Source organism: Callospermophilus lateralis, chromosome 3 (genome assembly GCF_048772815.1).
Source record: "Callospermophilus lateralis isolate mCalLat2 chromosome 3, mCalLat2.hap1, whole genome shotgun sequence".
Lineage (NCBI taxonomy): Eukaryota > Metazoa > Chordata > Mammalia > Rodentia > Sciuridae > Callospermophilus > Callospermophilus lateralis.
This window is the reverse complement of record NC_135307.1, coordinates 121,024,462-121,040,872: the sequence shown is the minus strand read 5'-3', so window position 1 is coordinate 121,040,872 and position 16,411 is coordinate 121,024,462. Positions and strand designations below refer to the sequence as shown.

General features: G+C 44.2%; 1 protein-coding gene across 1 annotated transcript; it reads right to left on the bottom strand.

The window, feature by feature from the left end:
- Window positions 1-7,403: 7,403 nt before the first annotated feature.
- Tmed3 (transmembrane p24 trafficking protein 3) lies at window positions 7,404-15,819 on the bottom strand. The gene is made up of 3 exons (XM_076848726.2): window positions 15,533-15,819; window positions 12,850-13,098; window positions 7,404-8,244 (listed from the first exon to the last, which is right to left on the bottom strand). The coding sequence occupies exons 1-3, from the start codon at window positions 15,692-15,694 to the stop codon at window positions 8,008-8,010; spliced, it is 648 nt and encodes a 215-aa protein (XP_076704841.2). The 5' UTR covers window positions 15,695-15,819; the 3' UTR covers window positions 7,404-8,007.
- Between the last annotated feature and the right edge of the window lie 592 nt (window positions 15,820-16,411).

Here is a 16,411-nt window from a genome sequence, read left to right as displayed (position 1 = left end):
TATATTTAAGAATGGGGTTATTTTTGAAGTAAACATATTTGGGGGGGGGTAAAAATTTGTTCCAGTCTGCTGTTTGTCCTTTAATTTAATGCATTGCCAAACTCATGTTTGAAGGTTCATCCCATGGAAAGCCCAAATTCCTATAATTCCCGTGACTTGAGAAGCTGAGGCAAGAGGATTTCAGTTCGAGGCCAGCCTCAATGATTTAGCAAGACCTTCAGCAACTCAGTGAGACCCCCGGCGTTCACGGTGCTCATCCATGGACTCTGTGAACATGGACCCAACTTGGACTTCCATCTGACCAATATCAAGGTCTCTCCTACTTCTTAAAGTTGAAATAGATGCGTATAAATTAACAAATTGGTTTCAACTAGAACCACAATTGAAAAAGAGGCTACCTGAGTACAAGTCTGTTTTACTCATTTTGAAAATGCTGGGTTGTCCTTCATTGGCCCTTTCCTATTAATTCTGATTCCCACAGTAGTTTTAAACAAAGGGTATGTGAGCCTTAGTAACCTGGAGTCTCTGTTGAGCAAGGCATCAGGGCTGGAGCTATTAGCCATGAATTATCAAAAGCTGAAAAGAGATCAATGAAACAGTAATAACAGCCAGTCTTATCAAGTTCTTGAACTATTTCTTCAGGTTGATAGAAAATGTGAAAGTAGTTACTGGAAGAAGCTGTACATGAAGGCCTATTTTCTCCTATGGTCAAATATTGGACTGCAAGACAGAAATCTGAAGAAGGAACGATAGTTGTAAAACTGTGTTAGAGTCTCCAGAGTTATAATAGCTCATTGTTTTTGAGGGTATGAAAAGGCTTATGTCTAGAATTCGATTAAGGGAAAGATGGTTGCTTTCCACCTAACCCCCCAAATCCAATTTGTAAGTTGGTGCTAAGGACAGCCTAAGCCGGTTTCTGCCAACAGAGCAGGAAAATCAGGCTCCAAAACCTGTCACTCAACTGTATTAGACTTTGCATGGTGTGATTTGGCCAACAATGTTCTACCTGTATTCTTACAATTCTTACAAACAGCTCCTCAGTAGATCTGCTCTAGGTACCATCCTAGCACTTACAAATCTTGGTTTCTGGCTCTCCAGAGATGATGTTCCAGAATACATAGAGTCACACTGTAACTATCCAGTGAGAGGACACAGCAAGAGTGAAGTCATGCAAATGTTAAAGCACAGGGAAGCAAACCAAGGCAAGATAGAACTCTGGGCAGCCAGCTGTCATTCATTCCCAGACAGACCAGGATAAAGTGGCCCTTTAACTTCAACTCGGCCATGTTTTCCCTGTGGCCAGAGAAAAGATGAATCTGAAACATGGGAAATGAGGAAATTAGACTGCTAGGCTCCTCATCCCATATAACACAATATGAAAGCCCAGAATACAACATCATGAATGGAGCAGCTCAGATGACTTTCATTCAGAAACTCCCCCAGCTATCATCCAGGAGACTTCAATCCATGGGAAAATGCAACCAGGTCCCTGGGCCTGGAAGGACCATGACCCTCTTGACAAGTTATAAGTGAGAATGATAAGTAAGAATAGGGCTTGAGGTTTCAGCTTGTCCAGAAAGTTACCCATCTTGCCCCAGCATACTGGCCAAGGCTTAAGGAAGGTATATGATACTGATTACAAAAACTACTAAGCTATTTCTTTTCATATCTAGGCATAATAATAACCGAGGGCTGCCCATAAGAGAAAACCTACAGTTTTAAAATGTCTTAAGAGGGAGGAAGATGTTGGTTTTTGTTATTGTTGTTGTTTGTACTAGAATTGACCCCAGGGGTGCTCAATCACTGAGCCTCATCCCCAGTCTTTTTTATTTTTATTTTTTATTTTTAGTTGAAGTTGGACACAATAACTTTATTTTATTTATTTATTTTTATGTGGTACTGAGGAATGCTAGGTGGTACTTGCACATGCTAGGCGGGTGCTCTACTGCTAAGCCACAATCCCAGCCCTTCTTTGTATTTTTTAAGACAGGGCCTCACTAAGTTGCTTAGGGTCTTGCTAAGTTGCTGAGGTAGGCTTGAAACTTGTGATCCTCCTGCCTCAGCCTCCCACTTCTAACTGATCCATTTTGTTTAAGCTTCAGCTTTGTCCTGGGCTGCTCTGGAATGGGAATGAGCCACACCAGGACTGTGGGCTCTGATGGGAAGGTGAAGGGTCTTCTCCCTCTAAGCCTGATGAGTCCTTGAAATTGTGCCTGTTGCTTTGTGTACTATTGTACTATTTTTCAATTTCATCCATTGATGATGGTACCCACCTGCTCTATCAGTCTTTTCATTGGTTCCTCTAACATTAGTGTGTTATGTTTCCACTTACTATGATAGTGGCCTTGAATTCTTCTTCTTTTTTATTTTTTTCTTTTTTGCTACCGGGATTAATTTGCTCTGCTGGTCTTTTTCTTTTCAGTTTTGCATTGGATAGATTTTTTTTCACTGATTTCTAATTTCTTTTAAAATTTTATTCCTGTGATGATTGATTTCATAGCCCACATTCGTATTTGGTTACCCTGATTGATTTCTCAAACTCACAAAGATCCCTACCCCTCCTGTAATGAGACAAGAACCTTAGTCACCCCACCCCATCAGCACACTCTGTGGACCTTGCTCAGAATTATGGTTCTTAATTTTTGTGTGTTGTGTCTTCTTTTTTCCTTTAGTCTGGACCTAGTTTTTTAGATAATAAACATTATGAAGATGCTTACTGACTATTGGTGCTCGTGTTTTCACCAGCCTTCTAGCTTTATTCCTTTTCTCCTACGCTGTCACCTGAGATTCTTTAGATTCTGAGACTTTCAATTTAGACAAATTTCTAAATTCGGGGTTATTTTGCTTTTGCTTTTTCTAATTTAATAAGACCATTTTCTTCCAGCCTGCCATCTTGCTGGTGGGAAGTCTCATCCAGTGTGATTTGCAAGGGGCAGGTTCTTTCTTTCTGGAGTCATTTGGGATTTTCTCTTTGCCTTTCGTGTTTCTCCGTGTCCTTATAATGTGTCCATCTGGGATTTTACCTTGTTGATTCTCAATCCTTTTCTCACCCTGTGAGCCCTTTTTACCTGAGATCTTTCACGTTTTTTTTTAATTTTGAGAAATCTATTTTCGTTTCTTCAAATATCTTCCCCCGTTCCATTTCTATGAAATATTATTCAGCCCTTTCCATGTCTTCTCCTCTCCATCCCTTAACTTTACTTGTTTTCTCCTTTCTTTCCTGCTGCCTTCTGGGGAGGTTCTTCAAAGAGACCCGCTACATTCCACACTGCCTTTCTTCTCTTTGCCTCTGCTTGTATATTTTTCATATGTCACATTTCCACTTGGTTCTTTCTTATCACCTTTTGTTATAGCAAAAGATAATTAAAGTCCTGTTAGAGTGTATTTGTCATGTTGCTTGAAAACTGTCACCTACGTGTTCCCTCAATTCTGCTTCAAATAACATACAGGGTTCCAATTGCTGTATTCTTTTACGGTATCCACTGGGGTCTGGTCCAGAGAGTTTAAGGAAAGAGGAAGAAGGAAGCCCCCGTGGCAGAAAATCACAATGCTAATATTTAACAGCTTTATTCAAAGTTCACTTAAGACCCTTAGGGAAAACACTTTTGGAAAATGAAAGTAGTACTAGTTTCTAACACACAACCCCTCGGTGTTAGGGGAAGGAGGACTATGAGGAGGAGAGGCTCTGGGGCAGCTGGCCAGCTGTTTGTTTTCATAACCGAGCTCACACAGCACTGTGCTGAGGATCCACTGGGATGATGAGCGTGTCCAGCCTTTTCCGAGTTGCCCTCCCCCGGTGGGTTCATTGTGTCTTTGCCATTTTGTCCCAATCATCCTTGTTTCCTAGTGTCTTCATCTGTTTGGGCTGCCATGACAGATTACTATGGACTAGGTGACTCATAAACAACAGAAATGTATTTCTCACAGTCTAGAAGCTGAAAGCGCAAGATTATATATAAGGCACCCAGGCTTTTGGTGCTTGCTTGGATCCCACTTCCTGGCTCACAGACAACTTCCTGTTGTGGACTCACTACAGGGCAAGAAGGGTGAGGTTCTCTCTCAGGCTTTTCTATGAGGGCACTGACTCCATTCAGGATGGCTCCACCCTTATGACTTAATCACCTCCTACAGGTCCCATCCTCTGACACCTCTGCCTTGGGAGGTAGGATTTCAACATGTGGAATGGGGGAGGGGGGGACATAAACATTCAATCCACAGCACCTAAAATATGCAACAACTGATTCTTCTTCCCCTCTTCCCTCCTTCCTGTTTTTAAATTGAGGAGAGTTTAATGGAGGAACTATTTTAAAAGATTGGGTGGGGGTAAAAGCAACAAACGAAAGATTAACCAACTCATTAAGGCCCAAGTTTTCAATTCTGCAAACATTTCAACAAAAGTGACTCCCCCAAAATAGATTGAAAATCATAACCTAAAGCTTATGTATACTGTTATATTAATATCATAATTTTTATTATACTATTATATTGTAACACTATGTACTATATATTAAGTTTTTATAGGTGCTCCACATCTGAAACCATGGAACATGAAAGGTGGATTAAGGTGAAGCCCAAGACTAGAAATAACTGAAAGTTGTTCCCACCCGAGGCCAAAAGAGGCCAAAGATGAGCGTTTATGGAGCCAGAAATTAAATGGAACAGCTGGTCTTGTTAATTAAATTGGAAATCAATGCCACTCCCCAGGTGTTGCAGTAGTTCAAAAAAATGTTTTAATAAAAAAGCCTCTGCACTTCTGGATACCCCTCCAGGCCATCTGATGCTAAGCTTTGTCTTTGAGCTATTTTTGCAACTGTGTGCTTTCTCCACATAGCACATCCTTCTGGGTTACTGATTCTAGCCTGGTCCAACGTCTTTGAGCTATTTCACAACTTTAAAAGTGTATAAAAGTGTCTGTTCACTGAATTCTCTTTTGAACCATTATGACATCTGGTTCCCTCAATGATTGATGGAAAAAATAAAATCTTTAGCATGTGTTCATCTGATACCTGTGGCTTATGATTTTACCCTTTTTTGGAAAATTGTTTTTAAAAATATTTAATTGATTTTATTTTTTTAAATACATGACAGTGGAATGCATTACAATCCTCCCCTCTCAGGGTTATCCTGTGGAGAGTGTCTGACAGCAGAGTCGCCTGGGCTTAAGAATTAAAGCTCTTTCTTGTCATACACAGTCATTTGGCTGCCAGACAGCTCATCACAAGGCAGCCAGAATCAGCTGTTTTTGGTGTCTGGAGTCAGCATCACATACTAACTTGGTCTTTGGAGCCAGGCCCAGTCTGCCATCTAGATTCATAATTACTTTGAGGGAATTTCTTTGTGTACGTTTTACCTTCTTTACATCTATGGTATATAGCAACAGCACTCCATCAGACTTTGATTTTTTTTAATCCTCTCCCTTTTCTTTAATGCTGAACCTCTGGATTTGGAAATCCTCCCTCTTCCCAGGGAGATTCTCAATTGCCTGGACAAGCTAATAGATGTGCCTCCAAACTGTCAGAAGCACCCAGGCCTCAAATTCAAACGGATTTTTATTGAGAGCAGGGGGAATCCTAATTCTGCTCACCGACGATGCAGAAGCCCTGCCAGTGGCAATACTCCTTTGAGACAGAGTTCAGTATGTTGCCCAGGCAGACTCAAACTAGTACATGGTAGGTTCAAATTCAAAAGTATCAGACCCAATCCAGTATATTCTGCTCAAACACCACCGCTGAACATTTTCCACCAAGGTGCCCAGATTCAAGGGGAGAGTCTCCCCCAGGAACCCAGGTGCAAAAGGAAAGGGCATCTTCTTATTTTTTCTTTTTTAATATTCTCAAAGAGAACTTAAGAAACAAACATCTGTAAGCCGATGTCTAAAACTATTCACCATGAATTTAAAGAACTAAGAGATATTTTCTGGCACATTCTAAGCACTTTTTAAAAAGTCATATCACAATTTCTGGGCTGGGGTTGTGGCTCAGCGGCCCTGGGTTTGATCCTTAGCACCACATAAAAATAAATAAGTGTATAAAAAAAGTTTTAAAAGTTATAATTTTGATTGACTCTAAAGATCAAAATTATTTGAAACTCATCATCATCTATAAATACATGCCAGAAATTTCCATCTTTCCTTTTCCTTCTTAAACTCATACTTCCATTTCACCTCTCCTACAGAGCTGTATCCTTTTACATTTGAAATTCTTGTTCAGTACCCTATCAAATTTCTCTACTTAAAATATTTAAGGTTTGCTTCACGTGCTGCAATGTAAATCTCTAAGTGTTAAAAAATACTTTTAATTATTTTCATTGTTATAGTTGATCAAAAATATGTAAATAGTAAATATTAAAAGTAAATTTTATTACAAAAAAAAATTATCTCCTAACAGGGCTTCTACCTCCTAATCTGTATTTTTCTGGATGAATTATAATAAGGTTATACAAGTAAAACACAGTCACCAACAATTCTATCCTATACTTTTTCGGGGAGGGAGAACATTGTTTTATAAAAGGGTGACAAGGAGTTTTATTAGAATGATGCCCCTCACTTCTTTGAGCTCCTCTGTGACTAAGAAACGCTGCATTCAGATTGGTGGTTCCCTCAGAAGGTTAGGAAGGAAAAGCGGCTTCTGAAGGGCAGGTGGCCAGGGAACCTCTAAGAATCACAGGCCATACTCCACGTCTCCTAGGGTACACAGGGTCTTGCTGTAGTGTCTTTCATTCTGCCCTAAATTCATAAATAACACTTACACACCCAGCACTCAGTATCAAAATAGGAAACAGCAAAGAAATGCCATCAAACACATGAGAGAAACACAACAGTATTTATCTTTCAATCAAGCTAAGTCGTAGGACTTTCAGGGCTCATCTTTTATTTAAAAGGACTGTTTACTTTACTTCCTTTCCCACAAGGTATTATTAACACCTGCCAGGCAGCCCAGGGTTTCAGATTCCTTGGTAGGTTTCCTTTAGAATGACACTGAATCTTCCCTCCAGACCTCCTATGTAGATGTCTGGTTAATGTGCATTAACTTCTTCCTAATGGGAAAGAGGGCGGGAGAAGGCAAGATGGTGCTGTCCTGAATACTGAGGTCAGGGGAAACTCCACTGATAAGCTGATGTCTTATTAGCAGGAAATTACAGAGCCAATCATGCAGATATCAGGGCTGGGGGATTCAAAGAGGAAACAGCATTTGCAAAGACCCTTTGCACAGCCTGGTGAGTGACATGAACAGCATCCTTTCACCTGGGAGGAGTGATATCCTGACCTTTCTACACACCTGTGTACACAGCAACCTATACATAGCTGTAGGCCACCATCTGCTCTACCACACTGTTCATAACACACCCCTGCTCCCCGTAAAGCTGTGAGCTCCTTTATGGCAAAGAAATAAAGCACACATCTCCATGGTGTTCACCTGGTTTTTATTAGCCACAGTTTTGCCTCCTAAGAGATACACAGCTAACAGAGGGCACCCAATCATCATCTGGGTCCTTCCTGCATGGCTGACCCTTGTTTACCTTGAAGTAGGCCTGGTTTCTTCAAGTACAGAGAGATCCATGGAGGAAAGGCTAGAAGGAACTGAGACCCCCTTTCTTCCCACACAGAAGAGGCCACAAAAGCCAAATGGCCCACACATCATGGAGAAGAGGCAGAGCCCTAAGCTACCCTGGAGGCCCAGGCACTTGGGGTTCCTCCCCCTGGCCAGGCAGCTGCATTGCTGCCTGCCTGCCCTCCCACAGTAGCCAACCCCTAGCCTGATTGTAAACACTTTTTTTTGGTCAATGTTACACATATAATGAAACAGGATGCCTTCAGATTCCTGGGCTGTGAGCTTTGGCTGCCGGGATACAATGATCAGGTGAGAACATGGAAGCCAGGTGCTGCCATGGCAGCACACCACCTGTGCTCTCCCTGCAGTTTCGCCTCGACCCAGCCCAGCAGGAGCCCATGACCCACAGAGCTGCTCCACCCTGGGAGGTGAGAGTCCCTGGGGCAGGATGCCTCAGCTATGAGCGGACTGCCCTGTTGACAGGTCGTTTTTCTGTGAAGAAGCTTTTCAGCAGCAGCACTTGACTGAAGCTGACCACAAACAGGGCGATAGTCTCCCCAACAGACCAGTAAGAAACTCGGCTATTCAGGTCCTCTGCGCGGGCTCGGTCCTGGGCCTCTCGGAGCCGGTAATGCGTCTGTGAGTCGATCACTGTCTTTAGAGCCTCATGAATGGTCACACAGGCAGACTCCATCTGGGAAGGAAGACAAAAACCGTCACATTGCTAACCCTGAGACAGGCTGAGGGGAATCCAGCAAACAGCCAAGGCCATCAACATCCACTGAATGCTAACTAGGTGTCTGAGCTAAGGGTTTTACATGGTTTCACTTACTCCCAGGAATAAGCCTGAGGCTCATTCAACAGTCAACAGTTACACTGTTGGTAAACTGGCAGAGACCTGACCTCACTCCACCGAGTCCTGGAGCTATGCCTGCAAGCACTACCCTGTGTTCTTTTATTCAATCTCCCAGTGCCTTGAAAGACATGTTGATCACCCCCACTGTTAGGGAGGGCTGACTGGCTGCTCACCCAATGTACTGATGAGGAAATCGAAGCTCAAAGAGGCTATATGAATTGTCTCCAAGGTCACCCAGCTAATAAACAGCAGTGTGAACTAGAACAACCATGTTGGTCTCTGACTCTAGCACTCATTTTAGGATGCAATTGATGCCTATAGTTTTATTACAAACACAAAACACATAAGGAGAAATAATTCTCATGAAAACATGCAAAGATATAAACATGCACATAATACACATACACTCCTACACTACTTCACAATTTCCCTGCTAAAATATTCTGTGTGGTAGGCAGAACTCTGAAAATACCCCCTCCCAGTACCCCCAATATTCCTAGTTCTAGTCCTAGGAAACTACAGGTGGATGAGGTATCACTCCTGTGTATGCTGTTATATGGCACAGTTGTCCTTAAGATGGGAGATTATCCAGTGGCCTGATCTACTCACACAGTCCTTAAAGTAAAGGCTTTCTCCAGCTGGTTGCAGAAAGTGGCAATCACCAAAAGGACCAGAAAACAGACTCAAGTGGCTAAGAGCACAATAGTTGGCAACAAATCAGGGACCTGTACAGAACTGAATCCTGCCCACAACCTGAATGAGTGTGAAAGCAGACACTTCCCCAGAGTAAGAGCCTAACCTGACCAACGCCTCCACTTTCATTTTACAAACCTTGAGCAGAGAACCAGCTGAGCTTGCCCAGATTTCCAGCATCTAGAGCTAACAGGTAATAAATGGGTAGGGTATTCAGTCACTCTATGTTAATTAGTTATTCAGCAGCAGACAACCAATAGGCTATGCTTGCAGAAGAACATGACTTCTTACTCAGAGGCGACCTCAAAAACACCAGTATATACAAAACCTAGAATTTTCTGTCCCAACAGTGAGTTCTGTTCATTAAGCATCCACAAGATACTTGTTTTAGCTCCTAAACTCCAAAAGCAAACTATTTCTGAAATAGAACATAAGAAGCTAGAGGACACTGAGTCACCATGTAACCTCTCTAAGAACCCTTGTTTCTCTATCATACCAAACATTTCCAGGAGGCAAATGGGAAACTATGACCAAAAAAATGGTGTTGCCCTTTCTTGCTTCATTGGATATTCTTTACTATGGGCCATTCTAGAAGCTAAACTAGAACACAAATGTTAGAACAAAAGCTCCCCTTTAGATCTTGTATCTACAGGGCAGCACCTTCTATCCAAGTGGTATCTGGTCCACCTCCCAAAGCTCGGGGTTTCTTCTGCATGTACTCACTGATCCTCTCATCCTGATCCATGGATAAGAAGTGGAGAAATGACATGTGGACAGAAAGGTGATATGGTCCCTATGCATCAGAAGGAACTGGGCAGAGGTAGACTGGGCGCCAGCTCAAGGAACAGGCCCAGTATGTTCAGGGCCTGGCCTGGAATCAGGGTCTGACATGGTGGTGAGGACATGTGGGGAAGAAGTTGCAGCAAGTAGAAACTCAACAACAAAGGACTTCAAAGGTCAAGACTTTATCTGTAGCTCTATGGGCAGAAGAATGGCAGGATGAGAATCCCACGTTCAGAAGATCTACCTGTGGTAGTCACGATGTAGAAAGGGGTGTATGGGAACCAGTCTGGAAAACACTCAGGTGGCTTCAATCCTGCTGGCAAGAGAAGATGAGGGCCTCATTAAGGTCACTACATTGGGGAAGAGGGGAAATTTAAGGTCCTGATATGAGAGGACTTAGTAACAAAGGAGATCAATCTTGAAACTTGTGGGAGGGATAGACAGACACACATGGTCATAGCTTGAACGTGTCTATACATGGACATATAATATATACATGCATACACACATACAAAGACTCATGTCTTATTTATAGAAATCCACAGTATTTGCTCTTAAAGACTAAGAAAGGATTCATTTGGTTCTCCAGGGTAGAAATCCATCCTCCAAGTTTGTTTCTATCATAAATTCACTCAGAAACTCACTGTGTACATTGGACTCTCTTGACTGGGAGTTCCTTGGACCAGGGTCCTGACTGGGAATTCAGCATACTGGTCCACTACCTCTCAATACTATTACATTGAGTACCAAGTCTCCAACAGATGCACCTAAGGATGCAAACCATATCCAAACCATATCACATCTTTAGGACCTGGTATAAGCACCCCAAAAGACCTCAAGTACACCATCAAGAATCACAGATACTTGGAAGCACAAACATGTCACCTCCCTATCTGCTGGGATTTTCCATTAGTGCTAGTCTAAGATACATCTCTTTAGCTCATTCAAAAATTCCAGTGAGGCAATTCCTCCAGTCTGCTTCTGGGGGAACGTGAGACAGCAGCTGCTGGCTAAAGGGGATCCGTGACAATCAAAATAAAAACAGCCTGGTAAGAAGAGTAAAATTCACATTGTGGGAATTCCACCTGCTCTACCCTCCATGTGGGAGCCCCTTCCTTCTCCTGTGGCAGACACATTCCTAGGCAGCTTCCATATTTTCACCTTTGATCTTCACCTCTTTTGAGAGGTCCTCCTCACTCTCTTGGAAGAATTAATGGGTGCCTTCCCTGAGACCCTTCAATCACAGCTCAGACCACAGAGCTCCAGAGCTTCATGGCTAACTGGTAAAAAAGGACCGCATTCCCGGCAGGCCTCCCAACACAGGGACAGGGACAGCATCATCTATTCTAGCACGTCCACCACTGTAAGAGCCCTCTCCCTGAACACACATCCCCTTCAAGGCAGAGGGATCAAACTACAGAGACGGAAGGAAATGTCTCCTTTTGAGGCTGGGTAAGAGAAAAGAGGAGGTTCTCAGAGGTAGGAGAAGTCCAAGTCTCTTCGCTGCAAGAGAATCGGACTGTAATCCTCAGGCTCCAGAAAGAACTTCTCTACTGATCTAACCCATTAAGACTTTTCTCTACCAATTTGTTTTTCCACTGGCTCAAAAGTCTTTCACCTCAGACTTACAAAATCTTCCAAACGAAGGCTGTTTCATCAGTGACCAACAGAACTCTCAAGATCAGCAACTGCAAAAGATCTTACACACATACACACTCTCAGCTACATCTTCTAAAGGCATTCATGTGGCACAGTCAAAGCCAGTGCTGTCCAGTGGAACTTTCTATGTGTGGCCAGTAGCCACTTGTGACTACTTATTATTATATGTTGTTATAGTACAAATGAGGATGTGAATTTTTCATTCAATTTTAATTAGTTTAAATAGCCAAATGTAGATAGTGGCTACTATATTGCTTAAGGATGCGCAGCCTATAGGATTTGATGAGTGTGACCAAAGTCACATAACACATGGCCACCCTGAAGGGCAACCCAGAAGGTTACATGCCTCCTTGGAGATTCAATACACCCTGGCTTTGATTCTTGAATAAGTGCAACTACAGGTGGTTATTCCTGTCTTACAGGTTTCCCTGGCCTTGACATTCAGTCATTTGAAAAATATTTGGTGAGTATTTTTTTGGTGCCATGCCTCTTGAACTGAGGATACAAAGGTAAATACCAGAGTCCTGGCCCTCAGGAAGTCCCCAGCCTGCATACAACAGTCAAAGAGGTGCTTAAATAGCAGGAAGGAAGACTGATGGAGGAGGGTGGGATCAGATAATAATTACACCTGAGAGCCATGGGGGACAGAGGTGACTCTCCTCCAAAAAGGTCATTACCTCTCTTCCACAGTGTGGAGTTGTTACTAAGAGGTGACTGCCCACCCAGGACTGAACTTGCCAGCCCTCCTTTCATACAGATTTGCCCCATGACCATGTTCACCAATGGGACAAGCAGAAGTAGATCTTTTCTGATTTTGGTGGCTAGAAGCAGAGGGCCCCAGAGCCCCAGGGAAGCCAGAAAGATGAGGAAAAAGAAAGAACCTGGATTCCTAACTCACATCAAGGAGGAGAACTCCCATTAGCCTTCTCTAGATTATTATGAGTGAGAATGAACTTCTATTGTGTTAAGGCATTGACTTTTGAAGTATATCTGCTCAGCAGCTGTTACCCTCACTAATATACCAAAAAAGTAGGACTTTGTTCTTTATGATACAGGCCCATCATATAAGCAGAGGCACATAACACAGGTACTTCAAAAGAGGCATTGCATGAAAGAAAGTCTGAGTGGGAATGAGGTAGAGGCAGGAATGTCAGATACTGTAGGGATCTGGTTAAAGAACAGAAAGGAAGATCAGATGGAGAACACAGGATCTGTTAGTGTTAGATGGTGACTCTGCCCATTAGCCAAGACAATGACAGAAGAGGAGGAACATGCTAACCCTGATCTGTCACTGTTGATATCACTCACCTGGGTGAGAGCTGTGACTTTGTTCCCCATGTCTGGGAGAATGGGGGGCTCATCACCCACTTGGAAGTCAAAGTAGACAGTCTTATGAGAGAAGGTAGAAAACTCGTTACTGAAGCAAAACTGATAAACGCCTTTGACCTCAGCCTGGTACGTGAAGCTGTCATATTGCTTCTTGGTTTCCTTGTAGATGATGTTCCCCACGGGGTCCTCCACATAGCAGTCAACGTCGTAGTGGCCTCCAGTGATGACCTAACAACCACAAAAAGTCTGCCATTACCAGGGAGGCAGCCAACACTTACCAAATGCTGACCACAGAGTGACCGGACTCTACCAACATTTCTGTCATTTAATCATCACAACCTCTGAGGCAAGTGCTATGGCACTTCCCATTTTGCTGAAACTGAGAGAGGTTAAGTCAATTGGTCATGGTTACTCTGCTTGAAAGTTCCAGAGCCGATATCCAGGTCTGCCTAACTCCAAAGCTTTTGCTCTGTAGTACAGGCCTAGTTTTTCCCATTTTGCAGAAGAAACTGAAGGTCCCAGATTAAATAAATTGCCTAAGGTGACACAGAAAAATGAGGTAGACCTGGAATTTGACCTGATAGTTGTTGCCACCATATCCCAAATACTTAAGCACTGCACGATTCTGCAGCATGAATGAATACACCCCTGGATAACTGATCTTCATAGCTTGGGGCTGATAAGGCTTTCAGCTCTCAGAAATCAGGAGGAAGATGAAGGATACCCAAAAAAAGGATACCCAAGAAATTGTCTCAAGGCAACTGGATGCCACTGTTTATCTTTGTTCAATCCCAAGATGGAGAAAGTGACTTCTTTAGATCACTGCCACTCATTTACTGTTTGAACCTGGGCAAGTTACTATTTAAGGACATGTCTTCATCTGTAAAAGAGAGATAACAGTAGTGCCAACTTCATAAGATCATGGTAAAGATACCATGAGGTAGCACATCTAAAGTGCTTAGCATTGCAGGGGTAGCTCAGTAGTAGAGCACATGCCTAGCATGTATAAGGCCCTGGGTTCCATCTCCAGAACTGCAAATAATAATAATAATAATAAATATATATATATATACATTTGTGTATATATGTATTATATGTATGGGTATATGTTGTGCATGTACATATAGTGATTAGCACAATATCTGACATACAGCACAGGCCCCAAGAAGCCCATTACAGGACAACCCTCAGATTGCATATTGGCCCACTGAAGGTGATGATGCCTTTGAGCCATCCTGGGGCAGGAACAGATGCTGTATGTATTGCACTGCTTTGCTCTTCCAGGAAAAGACAGAAACACACCCCCCCCACCACCACCACCACCACCACACACATACACACACACACACACACACTCATACCAAGCATGTGCCATTCTTGGCTTGCTGAATGGATCTACTAACTTTTAATAATGTTATCAACTGCTGAAGTGCAAGGAGAAAGCAAATAATGACTAAAGCATTCATAGAATCTGAGTGTTGGAGGAGGAAGACACCTTTCCTTCTACACACAAGAAAAGTAAGATCCAACTACGGACAAAATCACACAGGTAATTGATGGTTGTGACCATGGTTGGTCACAGCCTCCATCTGCTTCCAAACTTAACATGTTTCTTTGTCCAGATAAAAGCTACTGCAGCTGTTCAGCATGTTTGTGTGAAGCAGTAAGCATCCTATTGCTGGGTGTTTAAACCCAAACCAGACACTCCTTAATAGGGGATTCCTGCCCTGGCAGAGACCAGATGACTTCTCAGTCCCCTCCAGTCACACAATTATCTTTTATGCTGTCTTGTTACTGTGCTTTGTTAGGATAGACATACACAATTTGATGTTGTCCAGATAGATATGAAAACGGACAAATCTATCACATATAAATTGTCCCACAAAGTCTCCTTCAGTGCTTCTAACTACAGAAGGGCCAGTCAATAGTTTGCCCCATTCCTGCTGCCTGTGCCACCTCACTTCTGGCATGTGGCCCCTCATCCCTGCAACCATAGATCTGCTCACTAAACCTTGGAGGCAGACCCCTCACTCAAGTTGATCCCAGCACCTGTGAGCCACAAGATCTCTTAATAGAGACAGGAGAGCAGAAGCTGGCTTTTCTGAGCCATATGGTATGAGCCAAATTGTACAGCTACACCGCTATCCTGGTGAACACTGCCATGGCTCAAAGCCCACACTGAGACCTTTCCAAAGCCCTCCTTCTCACTTGTGCGACGCTTACTCTGACCCCAACTTTAAACGCTGGACTGACACAACTATGAACCCACTTCCTCTCCCTGCCATTTCTTGTATCTGCAGGGACCAGGCGGTCCAAAATAACCTGGGGCAGATTGGCCAGGTGATTAGCACTGGCGTTCATTAGAGAAGAAGGAGCCTGAGAAAGCCGTTTGCCAACCTTACAGAAGCAGGACCGGCATCTGGACCTCTCCATGCTGGGCACCTGCGGCACTGACGACCTCCCCTGCCAGCCCGGTTGGTCTAGGGTGGGCTCTGACTGATCCAAACCGTCCTATTCACGAGGAAGTCAACTGGTCCCAAGTGATTCCCACCCGCTGCAGCCTCTTTGGCTAATTCCGGTCACTCTAGTCAGGGCGCGACGGTGCCCATTTGAGACCTGGAAGCTGGAGGGAGCAGGGCGCGTTGCCGGGAGCCGGGCTCACCTGGTAATCCAGGGAAAACTTTACGCCCTGCTCCACCTCCTCGTGGAAGCACTGCTTGGCGTTGTCCGGCAGCTCGAAGGTGAGTTCGGAGCCCCGCAGCCGCTCGGCCCGGAGCAGGAGCAACAGCAGCAGCAAGGCGGAGCGCGGGGCCGCGCTGCCCATGATGCTGTGGGTCCTGTCCGCAGGGCTGCTGCTCCGGTGCTGACGCCGCGAGGACCCAGGAGGACGAGCTAGGATAGACGTGGCACCAGTAACTCGCAGCGCTTCCGGGAGGGCAAGCGACCAGGGGACGCGGGCAACCCAGTGCGCAGCCGCGTTCGGGATGAGCTGGGCCCTTTCCTCCCGCTGCGCGTGCGCGCTGGGTAGACGGGAAAGGGAGCATCTCTGGCCCTCCCTCGGGTGCCTCGTAAGGGCTCAAGTCGCACTTCCCTCGTGCCCCGAGCCTGTGTCACAGCTCAGGGGAGGCGGACGCCACTCCCCAGCAGGTTCCTCTCCCTGTGTTTTTCTGCATGGCAGAACACCCTCCTGGGGGGCAAGCGGCCCACGCTCTGCTGCTGCCTCCACATCACGGAATCCGTGGGCTTTGACTCCGTAGGACTCTGCTTTTGACTGTCATTTGTCTCCCGCTTTTCTCCAGAAATCAGTCTTTCTGTCTAGAAACGCGTTGCCCAGAAGTAACACACACACAGTGGTTAGGAGGAGGGGTAGATGAAGGAGGATAAGAGACCGCTTGGAACCCCTTTAACACTCTTTTCTTCATTCCCATCCATTTTCCTAGAAAGCGTCCGAGGGGGCGAGGGCGGGAAAGTAAGTAAAAACCCATCTTACACCTTCTCGGGAGAAAACATTTGCTCAGGCTCAAATGGTCTCAAGAAAATT

Bases quoted from the DNA above. Each gene is read 5' to 3' on its own strand.
- Tmed3 (XM_076848726.2), bottom strand. From the start codon at position 15,694: ATGGGCAGCGCGGCCCCGCGCTCCGCCTTGCTGCTGCTGTTGCTCCTG. The intron at 13,099-15,532 runs GTGAGCCCGGCT...TGTGGTTGTTAG, and splicing joins AGTTTTCCCTGGATTACCAG to GTCATCACTGGAGGCCACTA. The intron at 8,245-12,849 runs GTGAGTGATATC...CTTCCTTCCCAG, and splicing joins AAGTCACAGCTCTCACCCAG to ATGGAGTCTGCCTGTGTGAC.